Genomic DNA, 14,494 nt, shown 5'->3' with positions numbered 1-14,494 from the left:
TTGATTCCAGCCTCGGGTAACTGTCTGTGTGGAGTTTGCACATTCTCTCTGTGTCTGCGTGGGTTTCCTCCAGGTGCTCTGGTTTCCTCACACAGTCCAAAGATGTGCAGGTTAGGTGAATTGGCCATGCTAAATTGCCCATAGTATTAGGTGCATTAGACAGGTTAAATGTAGGGGAATGTGTCTGGATAGGTTGCTCTTCGGAGGGTGGGTGTGGACTTGTTGGGCCAAAGGGCCTGTTTCCACACTGTAGCGAATCTAATCATAAAGTCCAAGCATGCCACATGCCTTCTATACACCCTATTGACTTCCGTGGTCACTTTCAGGGAGCTATGGACTTGAACCCCAAGATTCTTATGTTGAGAGTCCTGACATTAACTGTATTCTTTTTCTAACTTTTTCATTTCCTAAGGTGCAGCACTATACACTTACACGGATTAAACTCCATCTGCCACATCTCTGCTCATATCTGTGACTGATCTATATCCTGCTGTATCCTTTGACAACATTCTACACTATCCACAACTCGATTGATCTTTGTATCATCTGCAAACTTACTAACCTACCCATCCACATTTTCATCCGAGTCATTTATATATGTCACAGACAGCAGTGGTACCAAAATGGATCCCTGCAGAACACCACTAGTCACGGTCCTCCAGCCTGAAAAACACTCTTCCACCACTATCCTTTGCCTTCTATGGGCAAGCCAATTCTGAATCCACTTGGCCAAGTCACCATGGATCCCATGCATCTTAATCTTCTGGATATTCCTACCATGAGAGACCTTGCCAAAAGTCTTACTAACATTCATGTAGACAACATCTACTGGTCTACCCTCATCAATCACGTTTGTCACCTCCTCAAAAAATTCAATCAAGTTAGTAAGACATGACCCATCACGGACAAAGCCATGCTGACTATACCTAATTAGCGCTGAAAATGTGTTGCTGGAAAAGCGCAGCAGGTCAGGCAGCATCCAAGGAGCAGGAGAATCGACGTTTCGGGCATGAGCCCTTCTTCAGGAATGAGGAAAGTGTGTCCAGCAGGCTAAGATAAAAGGTAGGGAGGAGAGATTTGGGGGAGGGGCATTGGAAATGCAATAGGTGGAAGGAGGGCAAGGTGAGGGTGATAGGCTAGGGTTCCTAGGCGGAAGATGAGGCGCTCTTCCTCCAGCCGTCGTGTTGCTATGGTCTGGCGATGGAGGAGTCCAAGGACCTGCATGTCCTTGGTGGAGTGGGAGGGGGAGTTGAAGTGTTGAGCCACGGGGTGGTTGGGTTGGTTGGTCCAGGTATCCTAGAGGTTTCAGCACGTCCTCCTTCCTAACATCAACCTATTTGAGCATATCAGCCTGTTTCACGCTGTCCGCACCAATGACAAGGTCCCTCTCACTACTGAATACTGAAGCAAAGTATCCATTAAGGACCTCCCTACCTCCTCCAACTCCTGGTGCAAGATCCCCCCACTATCCCTGATTGGCCCTACCCTCAATCTGGCCATCCTCTTGTTCCTCACATAAGTGGAGAATGCCTTAGAGTTTTCCTTAATCTTACCCATGAAAGCGTTTTCATGCCCCCATCTAGCTGTCCTAAGTCCGCTCTTCAGTTCCTTCCTGGCTACCTTGTAAGCCTCCAGAGCCCTGTATGATCCTTGCTTCCTCAACCTTCAGTAAGCTTCCTTTTTACTAGAGGTTCCATAGCCCTTGTTACCCAAGGTTCCTTCACTCTACGATCCCTTCCTTGCCTCAGTGGGACAAACCAATCCAACACCATCAGCAAGTGCTCCCTAAACAATCTCCACATTTCCATCGTGCATTTCCCTGAGAACATATGTTCCCAATTTAGTCACCCGAGTTTCTGCTAATAACAGTGGAACTCCCCCTCCCCCAATTAAATACTTTCCCATATTGTCTGCTCCTATTCCTCTCCATGACAATAGTAAAGGTGAGGGAGTTGTGATCACTATCACCGAAATGCTCTCCCACTCAGAGATCTGAAACCTGGCCTGGTTTTTTGCCAAGCACCAAATCCAATATGGCCTCCCCTCTAGTCAGTCTGTATACATATTGAATCAGGAATCCTTCCTGGACACACCTGACAAAAACTGCTCCATCCAAACTATTTGGAGTAAGGAGGTTCCAATCAATATTAGGGAAGTTAAAGTCACCCATGACAACAACCCTGTTACTTCTGCACCTTTCCAAAATATAAAGTCAAGATTCTTGATTCAGGTACCATTCTAAAACCTGGACGTGAAGCAGTTCCAAAGCTATACTGAAGAAATACTGCGCTGTCAGAGGCACTGAGACATTAAACCAATGTTCCACCTGCCTTCTGAGATGCTTGTAAAAGATCCCATTGCACTATTGTTAAGAAGAACAGGGGAGTTGTACCCAGTGTCAAATTCAATATTTGTCCCTCAGTCAACATCACATAAACCGATCTTCTCACTATAAAAGTGGTGACTGTTGGAACTTGCTGTGTGAAGATTGGGCTGCTGCACTTCCTATATTACAATAGTGACTGCACTTCTAAACTTTTTTATTTGTCTGAACAACTATTTGAATACGGTGGATGTAAAAACATGATACGATTATTAGTGGTTTTTTTTTACTGAGGGAGTGATACTCTGTTAGATATACAGTCATTCAGATGAAACATTGAAACTGATTGCTGCTGTTTGAAAAGGAACTATAAAATTTGGTGCAGGCTGTAAGGGCTGAATGGCCTACTCCTGTACCTGTTTTCTATGTTTCTATTTCATAGCACCGTATCAAATAAATATCCAGTTCCCATTATTCCCACTTCAAACAATACTGTTCGCCCAGTTATTATCACACTGCTGTTTGTGGGAACATGCTGGACACAAAATTTGTTACCAGATTATAAAATTACAGCAATGACTACACTACAAAAATACTTTCTTGGCTGTGAAGCATTTGTTAAAACAATGCAATTTTTTTCAAATGTATCGCACCACAGAATGGCCGAAGATATCTCTTTAAATTGAATCTTGGGAATGGAGAGGGAGAATAATGCAACTGAACAGTTCACAATCCCTCTGCTGGATTAGTTTACATTCAATCTGATATGAAACAACCTCGACAGGGTCTTAGACTTATACTGGAACATATGGCACTTTTTCCAAATTAATTATTGCAGCTGCGGGTTAGGTACACATCAAACACGACTGCATTGCCGTAGTAACTTAAAATCCGCTTATGTTGACCATTTTGTTTACATGCTGAAAAAACTGTTCAGTGAACTGTTCATTGCTCAACAACATCGAAACCCACAAGATTAGTGAACCAGTTGCTACGTGGATGTTACATTGTATAAGGGATACAGCAAAAGAGTAATGGTGATCAACAATGGTATTTAGACTGCTGATCTCAAGACTGCATGCAATTCTGGTCTCCTTCCTATCGGAAGGATGTTGTGAAACTTGAAAGGGTTCAGAAAAGATTTACAAGGATGTTGCCGGGGTTGGAGGATTTGAGCTATAGGGAGAGATTTAATAGGCTAGGGCTGTTTTCCCTGGAGCTTTGACGCTGAGTGGTGACCTTATAGAAGTTTATAAAATCATGAGGGTCATGGATAGGATAAATAGACAAGGTATTTTCGCTGGGGTTGGGGGAGTCCAGAACTAGAGGGCATGGGTTTAAGATGAGAGGATAAAGATATAAAAGAGACGGAAGGGGCAACATTTTCACGCAGCGGGTGGTGCATGTGTGGAATGGGCTGCCAGAGGAAGTGGTGAAGGCTAGTACAATTGCAACATTTAAAAGACACCTGGATGGGTATATGAATAGGAAGGGCTTGGAGGGATATGGGCCAGGTGCTTACATGTGGCATTAGATTGGGTTGGGATATCTGGTTGGCATGGACGGATTGGATCAAAGGGTCTGTTTCCATGCTGTACATCTTGATGACTTTATGATGATGACAAAGGGCATAATTGCAGAAACTGCAGGTGATTCAAAACTTAGAAAAATATTGAGTAATGAGGAAGATACACCATTGTGGGTGTACCTGCACCCCATAGCCTGCAACAGTTCAAGAAGACAACACATCACCATGTTTTCAAGGACAGTTAGGGATGGTCAATAAATATTAATCTTGCTAGGGAAAGCACATCACATGGGTGAATTTATTTAAAAAAAGGAGTCCACAAATCAACTTTGTAAATTTCCTGTGTCAACACATAAAGGAAATTAAATTGTGACAAATACTAAGCTTGATGGATTTTGATTAAGTATCAGATTGAATGTAAACTAATCCGTCAGAGGGATTGTGAACTGTTCATTTGCATTATTCTCCCTCTTCATTCCCAAAATTCAATTTAAAGAGGTATCTTCGGCCTTTCTGTGGTGCTATGGTATACTGTACATATTGTCAATTCTCTAGCACAAACTTTATCAGGAAGTCTAAAAGATATGAACTTTAATGGATGATCTGATGTGGTCTTCACTGAAAAACTATGGAGAGAACATAATCGCACCCATTTAAATGGGTACTACAGCAGTGTGCAAACTTTGTGTTACCTTATCACCACTATGAGTGCTGGTAGTTCAAGATGTACTTGCATTAGCCTATGTTTCTTAAAGCCAGATAACAACTCTTAAAGGGAAAGTGCAATTTGGCAACAGCAGGGGATGGAACTAGCTGTGAAAGTGTTCCTCAGAATGAAGAAGTAGGCCAGAGGCCTCCCATCTTCTATGTGATGATGTTGAAGGCTCCAATGCAGCAGAAGGAGAAGAGAAAGGGCAGATGTTCACCTTGAACCAGGAAACACCCCAAGGCAATACACATGATGAAAAGAATGGGAGCAGATGTCTGGCCCCAGAGACCTGACTACAGTGTTGAAAAGGTTCAGTGATCTCACATGAATGATTAAGATTGTTGAATATACCCTCAAGTCCTATCTCCTCCCCACTGCACCAGTAACCTCACACATTGCCAGAAGTGTCACACCCTTGTCTCTCTCTCTCTCAGCATTTATTGCCCGTCCCTAATTCCCATGGAAAAGATGGTGGTGAGCCAGTCCTTGAATCACTGGAGTCTGTGGGTTGTACAGATATTCACAGTGCCATTAGAGAGTCAGTTCCAGGATTTTGACCCAGTTACACATTTTAATTTGCTTACGGGATGAGGGTATCACTGGCTAGGCCAGCATTTATCACCCTCCTTATTTGCCCAGAGGGCATTTCAGAGTCAGCCACATTACTGTGGGTCTGGAGTTGAAAAGTGTGCTGCTGGAAAAGCACAGCAGGTCAGGCAGCATCTAAAGAGTAGGAGAGTCAATGTTTTGGGCATACGTCCTTCAGAGTCACATGTAGGCCAGAACAGGTAAGGATGACAGTTTCCTTCCTTAAAGGACATTTGTGAACCACATGAGTTTTTCAGACTATTGATTACGGATTCATGCTCATCATTATTGAATTCAAGCTGCACCATCTGTCATGGTGGGAATCGCACCCAGGTGCCCAGAATATTACCTGGGTCTCTGTCTTAACAGTCCAGCGATTATACTACAAAGCTCTCACTTCCCCCAAAGAAGGAACAATGATATGCTTCCATGTCAGGATCGTGAACAGCTTGGAGGAGAACTTGCAGATGGTGATATTGCCTTGTATCTACTGCCCTTGTTCTTCTAGATGGTAGAGGTTGTGACAGGGTTAGCATTAAGGTTAACCCTAACCCTAATACTATTGCAGGTTGAAAAATGTGGAGATAACAGAGAAACTAAACATTTTTGAACTTCATTCTTTCACCAGAACTGAAAAGCATGTATGGCCACTGAAACAGAAAAAGTATGAAACATAAAGAGAAACATAAAGATTTCTCACCTGCTTTAGAGAAAAACAGGAAAGTGACTGTGACTGAGAAGAATTTACCTTAGAAAATGGACATTTATTATTGATTAGAGGGATAATGTAATAATAACTAATTACAGTTAACAGAAGGCAACAGACCTCTCTCTCCATTCAAGAGATATGTTGGCGACATATTGCTTGAGGGGCATCACTCTACAAGTATAGGGCAAGTAAGGAGGCTAGGCCGTCATGAACTACCATACCTGGTGTGGGGACTGAACCCTCATTGACACTATTCTGGATCACAAACTAACCATCTGTACCTGAGCTAACAGATCTCCAGCAATCTGTGAAAAACCAACAACAAAAACAACTTGCCTTTGCATTGCACCTTAAACAAAGCAGGCATCCTGAAGTGTGAGGGCAACATCATTAAAAATTTGACAAGTAATGAAGGGATACATTTGGGTTATATGTGCTACCACTGATATGTTCTAGCTCTACGATTTTACAGGGTACACATGCTCTAGTGTCAAGAGGATAATCACCTTTTGGTAAAACTGGAAGAGTCCCTGTCTGAGGCATTTTACCGTTTTCTAGTAAAGCCTAACACAATCTGGAGGAACAGAACCTTATTTTTCCACTGAGGCATGACAACCTTCAGGACTCAACATTGAGTTCAATAATTTCAGACTATGAACTCTTCAACCTCTACACCCTCCAACCCCACCACTGTCTTGGTTGCAGAGTTGAACCATTGTCTGCTAACAAAACCTACCATCAGCATCTACTCTTAACTGTCTTTACTACCAATAGCACTTTGTCTTTTGCTTGGGATACCTTTACCATCTGTTCCAGTTGCTTCTCTTTCCCTGCCTTTTCTACAATATAAAAACTATCTTGTGTTTTTGACCAATACATTGAGGAACCAACTAGAGAAGGAATTATTCAAGACTGGATACTGTGCAATGAGAAAGGATTAATTAACAATTTCATTATGCAGGCTCCCTGGGGAATGAGTGACCGTAACTCCAGAAAAGTGAAATAGTTGAATCTGAAACCAGGGTTCTGAATCTACATAAAGGGAAATAAGAGGATATGAATAAAGATGGAATAGGGAACTTTATGAAAGGGGTCATAGTAGACAGGGGATAGAGTCATAGATGGTCATGTGTAAAGAACATGTACATGAATTTCAACAATCACGCAGAGGGTGGTACGTGTATGGTATGAGCTGCCAGAGGAAGTGGTGGAGGCTGGTACAATTGCAACATTTAAGAGGCATTTGGATGGGTATGTGAATAGGAAGGGTTTGGAGGGATATGGGCCGGGTGCTGGCAGGTGGGACTAGATTGGGTTGGCATATCTGGTCGACATGAACGGGTTGGACTGAAGGGTCTGTTTCCATGCTGTACATCTCTATAACTCTATGACTCTAATTGTTCTTTTCTGCCTGTCACAAAACTGACCAAAGAACGGGGCTCACCCATCATTTACAAAATAAACTAGGGATAGTATTAGATCCAAAGTGGAGACATATAAAAATTGCTGGAAATAAAGCGGCTCGCTTGAGGTCTGGGACCATTTTAGGATTCAGTGAAAGAGAACAAAACGTTTGATCAGAGGGGGAAAATGGAGCATGTGAGTAGAATTGCAGGGGACATAGAAACTGACCATAAAGACTTATATAAGTATGTGAACAGAAAATGGTTAGGAAGGACAAATGAAGTTCTCTTACAGTCCAGAAGCCAGGGAAAATTTTAATGGTGAACAAAGAAATGAAATATGAATTAAACACAGACTCTGGTTGTCTCATCACAAAAAAAGGGCATAAATAAACTTCCAGAAATGTTAGGGAACCAAGGCTCTAGTGAGAGGGTGGAATTGAAGAAATCAGCACGAGTAAGAAAATGGTTTTGGGGAAGTTAATGGGGTTAAAGGATAATGTATCACAAAGGCCTGATAATCTACATCCCAGAGTACGAACGGAAGTGGCCCTCCGAATACTGGATGCATTGGTGTTGCTTGCCAGAATGCTATAGACTCTGGAGTACATCCTACAGATTGGCAGCTGGCAAATGTATTCTCACTATTTAGACCAGAATTTAGAATCACAGTTAACTGAACAAGATTGCAGTAAATGCCAACGTGTATTATAAAAGACTTCATAACAGAACATTTGCAAAGTATGAACACATTGGACAAAGCCAGCATAGATTTTATGAAAGGCAAATCAGGCTTAACAAAGTTACTGGATTTTTCTGAGGATGTAACTAGTACAACTGATAAGAGGAAATCGGTGGATGTGATGCATTTGGATTTTCGGAAGGCTTTTTGATAAAGTTCTGCATAAAAGGTTCATGGGCAAAATTGCAGCATATCGGATAGAGGTTAATATATTAATGTATGTCAAGAATTGGCTGACAGACAGGAATCGGAGAGTGGGAATAAATGGGTCTTTTTCTGAGTGGCAGGCAGTGACGAGTGGGGTAATGCAAGGATCAGTGATTGGGCACTGGATATTTATACTATACATAACTAACATGGATGTGGGAACCGAATGCAACACTTCCAAATTGCTGATTTGCAGAGCAGGCTGAAAGGGCCAAATGGCCTGCTTTTGCTCCTAGTTTTAATATGTTTTATCAAAGGAGTGACTTAAGGAGCAGTGACTGAGTCGCAGTGCCATGGAAAAAAGTTTTTCCATTGTTAAGGAGAAGATGTGAAAGCCTGGGATAAAAAAGATTCCGATTTGAATGCAACTCTCAAAAGCTGATTGGGGACAGATGTTCGTGGGTAAAGGGACAGCTGAAAAATGGGAAGCCTTCAGGAATGAGATAATGCGAATCCAGAGAAAGTATACAAACTTACTAACGGTACCTCTTATGCTCACATCCAAATCATTTATGTAAATGACAAAAAGCGGTGAACCCAGCACCAATCCTTGTGGATGTTGCCAGGGTTGGGGGATTTGAGTTATTGGGAGAGGCTGAACAGGCTGGGGTTGTTTTCCCCGGACCGTCGGAAATTGAGGGGTGACCTTATAGAGGTTTACAAAATCGTGAGGGGCATGGATAGGATAAATAGGCAACGTATTTTCCCTGGTGTGGGGGAGTCCAGAATGAGAGGGTTTAGGGTGAGAGGTGAAAGATATAAAAGAGACCTAAGGAGCAACTTTTTCACACAGAGGGTGGTACGTGTATGGAATGAGCTGCCAGAGGAAGTACTGGAAGCTGGTACAATTGCAACATTTAAAAGGCATTTGGATGGGTATATGAATAGGACGGGTTTGAAGGGATATGGGCCGGGTGCTGGTAGGTGGGACTAGATTGGGTTGGGATATCTGGTCGGCATGGACGGGTTGGACCGAAGGGTCTGTTTCCATGCTGTACATCTCTATGACTCTATGACTCTAATCTTTGAACACCCTGAATTGCTTTACAGCTAATGAAGCAAGTGTAACCAATGTTGCAATGTTGGAAAACACAGCAGCCAATTTGTACACAGCAAGATTCCACCAGATAATCAGTTTTCAGGGATTATGTTTGTTGGGCATGGGACACATTGCATCCAGAAGAACATTCCTGCTGGTCTTTGAAATAATTCCACAGCGGAAAATAATGGTAAAAAATACCAATTGTCTCTATCTGCTCCTCATGATGAGGTGCGTCATGGATTTATGGAGTAAAATGCTGCCACAAAATAAATCATTATTCCAATTTTCTACAACAAAACACTTTGTGTTATGTCACGTCTTTAACATTCTAAAGAATCCCAAAGTGCTTTGCTGGACTATCACATAACATATGGCTATTATTTCATGTTATTATTATCAAGTCGAGATAAGCTGCATGTGACCAGCTGTGTCTACAAAGGAGCAAACACACACAGTACAATGTGAAGAGTTTTATCTAACATTGGCCCATATTTAAACACTCAATAGCTCAAATGATAAATTGCAGTTCATGTACCATGACTTACACCTGCACTGATATGGAATTTGGTAACTGTAGAAGGCTAGTCAGACTCTAAAGCATGTTTCACACTTAATTCAGTCACGGCTGTTTAGTACATTAACACCGTTTATCTGGCATGGTTCCAGATAAAAAGCTTGTCTAACACAAATTATCTCAGGTTCGAAATTTTCAATTAATCGCTATTAGGAACAACATTTGCAGAGATACTTTCTGATTGTTTTCTACATGAGTGCTTTCTGTCATCATCTCTGAATGAACTAGCTCTAATTTTCTCATAATTTCTCTTGATCCACTCTAATAATCTAGGTAAAAATCTTGAACACCTCACTTAGATCACCCTATAATCTTCCAAATTGTGCGCAATACAATGACCTTTTACACAATCTGTCCTCATATTTTTTTTTATACACCTGTATAATTTTGGTGAAATTTTGCTACACCAGGTTCAGTATCTGTGCATCCTTTCTGAGGTGCAGTGCCCAGACTGAACACCTCAGATGGTTTGAGGCTTCCTCCCTACTATGCTAGAAAGGGTCTTCCTTGGATGGGTTGCAATCTAGAACAAATTTCTGTCCTTTACAGAGCAGGGCTGATTCATGTCCCATTACATTCCTGTCCAAAATAATGAAGATCCGTTGTCTTGCTGGGTTGCAGACATGAGGGAGAGACACTGGATGTCCATCCGGACTGAGGTTTGACCTGAGTTTCTCCTTCCCCCTACTCAGGCACCGGTTGGGGATGAAGCTCTTTTCACCCTGTCTGTATAAGTCCCCAGATGAAGTAAACTAATTACGGACACAAATGGGATTTGATGATGAGACCAAATACTATGTGTAAGACACTGATTGATAAAGACACAAAATGCATCAATGAGGACTGAGGTAACGATAAACAGAACTTTGTTTGAAGATGTGATTGAGTCACTGTATTAAATTAGGAAATTACCACACCGGAAGCTCCTATCAGAAGTAATGAGATAAATAAGCAGATGGCAAATGAGAACTAAACATTATACTGAGAAGGATTCCCCTGCTCACTCTCAAGTAGTGACAGCCACCTGAGAGGGCAGACATGAGCCTTGATTTATAGATTTACCCAAAGGACGGCATCACTGACAATGCAGTGTCATGTTGAATTCACTTGAACTCACAAATGTCTGATTCCGAAAGATCTAATTTAAACATACAAACTAATATCAAACTGAACCAAAGAAAACACATATAAAAGATCGAACTGTACTACCCAATGTTTCCATGACACATTTCCAATCTCTGCAACTAATTACTAATGATACCACTTGTAACATTGCAATCATCAAGATTGAAGAGAAACACGGGAATTCTCTCACCAGAAAAATAGGAATGAAAGAGTTAAAGATCGAGCAGTTAATTGGACAGAGATGATCCAGTAACTATGGCAATGTCTAGGGTGGCGCTATAAATTGTGACTTTGAATTGTTGACACAGCTTGAACGAATGGCTCTCGACATCTTCAGGATTCATCGGAGCCCTTTCTTGCTCTCCATGTGGCTCATTTGTCTGTTCCAAGGTAAGAACCCAAGTCTTGTGAAAAACAAAATGTTTCTGGCTGGCACAGGAAAGGCTAAAATGAAATTTACAAAATAAAATGAAGGGATATCAGTGGTCTAAATAGGGAAAGACAATTTCCTCTTCGGATTGGAATCAGAGATTAATTGTTTTAACCATATAGAAAGAGCAAGTTTATAGAGACAGCAGGATAGTGGGATTAGTTTGGGATTAGCATAGATACGGGGAGAGAATGGGGCAGTCAGATTAATTTCAAATTGATAAAAGGCGAGCAGGGCAATGGGTTAGTTTGGAATTCAGATGGGTTATGGGAGTTTGGGTTTGGTTGAAGGGTATAGTGAGAGAGTGGGACAGCAGGATTATTGTGGGATTTATTCATGCTATGGAGAGAGATGAATTTGGATTTAATACAAGCTAATGGAGTGAGAATGTGGAAGTAATATTAGCCTGGATTGATCCAGGGCTAGTGCTGTAATCCAATGTTGGTGAGCTTGATTGCTCTATCAAACTAATAATTTCACAAAGATAGGAGGAAAATCACAACTGCTTCTAGGTTTCTGAATCACTAAACGTGTGCTAGAGAACAAAACACCTGCATTTCTATAGCACTATTCCTAACCTCATATCATTCCAAAATGCTTTACAATCAACAATGGTTTGTCATGTAGTCTGTTATGAAGTCTTAAGATTTAATATTTTAATGAAGATTTGAATTTTGAAGGATTGTGGAAAAGTTATTTCAATTAACCTAGAGATACCTGGATTTTATTTTTGAAAAGACACATCAATAGCCTTTCTTAAAGTCAGAAGTGAGGTGTTTGCTGATGGTTGTAGACTATTCAGCACCATTCATGATCCCTCAAATATTGAAGCAGATTAAGCCATTTCCAGCAAGACCTGGACAATATGGACTATTAAGTGGTAAGTGACAGTCACACCATATAAGTGTCAAGCAATGCCCATCTCCAACATGAGAGAATCTAATCATCGCTGTTTGATGTTAAATTGTATCACATCATTGAATACCTCACTATCAGCATCTGGAGATTGCCATAGACAAGGAACTGAATTGCACCAGTCATATAAATACTGTGGCTACAAGGCTAGGTCATAAACTGAGAATTCTGCAGTGACAACAGATCACCTGTCTACCCACTGTCTGTCCTCTATCTGCAAAACACAAGTCAGGAATGTGATAGAAAATTCCCCACTTGCCTGGATGAATGCAGCACTGATAATACTCATGGAGCTTGATACCAAACAGAACAAAAGCAGCCCTACTTGATTGGCACCACATCCACCATCTTTAACATTCACTCCCTCCATCAATAGCAGAGTATACCATCTACAAAATGCACTGCAGTAGACCCTTCTAAATCTCTGGCATTTTAAAACCCAAGGGCAGGAGATTAGATTAGATTTCCTATAGTGTGGAAACAGGCCCTTTGGCCAAACAGGTCCACACCAACCCTCCGAAGAGTAACTCACACTGACCCATTTTTCTCTGACTAATGCAGCTAACACTATGGGCAATTTAGCATGGCCAATTCACCTGACCTGCACATCTTTGGACTGTAGGAGGAAACCGGAGCACCCGAAGGAAACCCACGTAGACACGGGGAGAATGTGCAAATTCCATACAGTCACTTGAGACAGGAATCGAACCCGGGTCCTGGTGCTGTGAGGCAACAGTGCTAACCAGTGAGCTACCGTGCCACCCACCATGCTGAGATACAGGGAACAGCACCACCTGCGAGTTCCCTTCCAAGTCACACCACATTTGGACTTGGAACAATACTGTTTCTGCTTACTGTCACTAGGTCAAATTCCTGGATTTTCCTTGCTGACAGCACAGTGGATGTGTGTGGTGTTCAGCTTAAAAATGATATATTCAGACCAGACCATTAAGGATTAATTGGACATAGCAACAAACAGTTGAAGTTAAGTGGAAAAGGGCATGAAAAACAGACCTAATGCAAAAACAGCCTGTTTTAACTGGTGGAAAACTGGCCGACCTTGCAGAGCAGTGGGAACTATCTGTAGGGGGCCGCCTGGACTTTTTTTCCACCTATTTTTGAGGGTTGGAAAGTATTGAAGTTATTACAGAAAGAGGATTTAGCACATAACCTTAGATTCAGAACAGTATTAGTATCAGGAACTTTGTCCAGTTCATTGGACTTCACATCATCGAGCTGGGGTTCATAAGACTGATGCCGTGGAGTCTGAGAAAGAGCTCTGAGTGCCACGGTTGCACTCAGTCCCCAAAGGATAGTGGGCAATCTGAGACTCACTTGTTTTTGTGTGTGCGTGAGTGTGCGTGTATGTGCATAAGTTTTGTATATATGTATGTATGTGTTTATGTTCTGCAGTTTAAGCTAATAGATTTGCATATGTCTTTAATAGGTACTTAGTAGATTAACCATATAAATTTGCTTCATATTAAAGTGCATGTGTCTCCTTGTATTAATTTTTGATCAGACCTTAAAGAAGCTGTTAAATACTTTCAGCCTAATGATACAGTGGGGGCACAGTGGCGATTTTGCCTGTCCTCGGATGCTGCCTGAATTGCTGTGCTCTTCCAACTCCACTAATCCAGAATAATGATACAGTGTGTCTATCAGCCACACCTTATCCCTCCATCCCCACACAAGGATTCCAATGGTTTAAGATAACCACTCACCACTAGCTTCTCAAGGGACATTGAGAAAGTTGGCCAGCACCCATATTCTATAAGTGAATGATCAAACTTTTTAAAGCAGGAAATGGGGTAGATACTAAATGAGTATTTTGCATCAGCATTTACTGTGGAAAAGGATATGGAAGATCAAAAATGTAGGGGAATAGATGGTGACACCTTGAAAAATGTCCATATTACAAAGGAGGAAGTGCTGGATATCTTGAAATGCATAAAGGTGGATAAATCCCCAGGACCTGATCAGGTGTACCCTAGAACTGTGTGGGAAGCTAGAGAAGTGATTGCTGGGCCTCTTGCTGAGATATTTGTATCATCAGGTGAGGTGCCAGAAGACTGGAGGTTGGCTAATGTGGTGTCACTGTTTAGGAAGGGTGGGTAAGGACAAGCAAGGGAATTATAGACCAGTGAGCCTGATGTCGGTGGTGGGCAAGTTGTTGGAGGGAATCCTGAGGGACAGGAT

The 14,494-nt window shown here is 41.8% G+C and overlaps 1 protein-coding gene across 1 annotated transcript in view; it reads left to right on the top strand.

Moving 5' to 3' along the window:
- The first annotated feature begins 11,270 nt into the window (after positions 1 to 11,270).
- LOC122556341 (5-hydroxytryptamine receptor 3A-like) overlaps positions 11,271 to 14,494 on the top strand; it is a 28,162-nt gene continuing 24,938 nt past the window's right edge. Inside the window, exon 1 of the mRNA XM_043702973.1 lies at positions 11,271 to 11,340. Within this exon, the coding sequence (XP_043558908.1) occupies positions 11,316 to 11,340 (25 nt within the window). The 5' untranslated portion in view covers positions 11,271 to 11,315. The remainder of the gene's footprint in view (positions 11,341 to 14,494) is intronic.

This window comes from Chiloscyllium plagiosum, chromosome 13 (genome assembly GCF_004010195.1).
Source record: "Chiloscyllium plagiosum isolate BGI_BamShark_2017 chromosome 13, ASM401019v2, whole genome shotgun sequence".
Classification (NCBI taxonomy): domain Eukaryota; kingdom Metazoa; phylum Chordata; class Chondrichthyes; order Orectolobiformes; family Hemiscylliidae; genus Chiloscyllium; species Chiloscyllium plagiosum.
The sequence above is the reverse complement of the archived record's forward strand: the minus strand, read 5'-3'. Positions and strand labels throughout refer to the sequence as shown.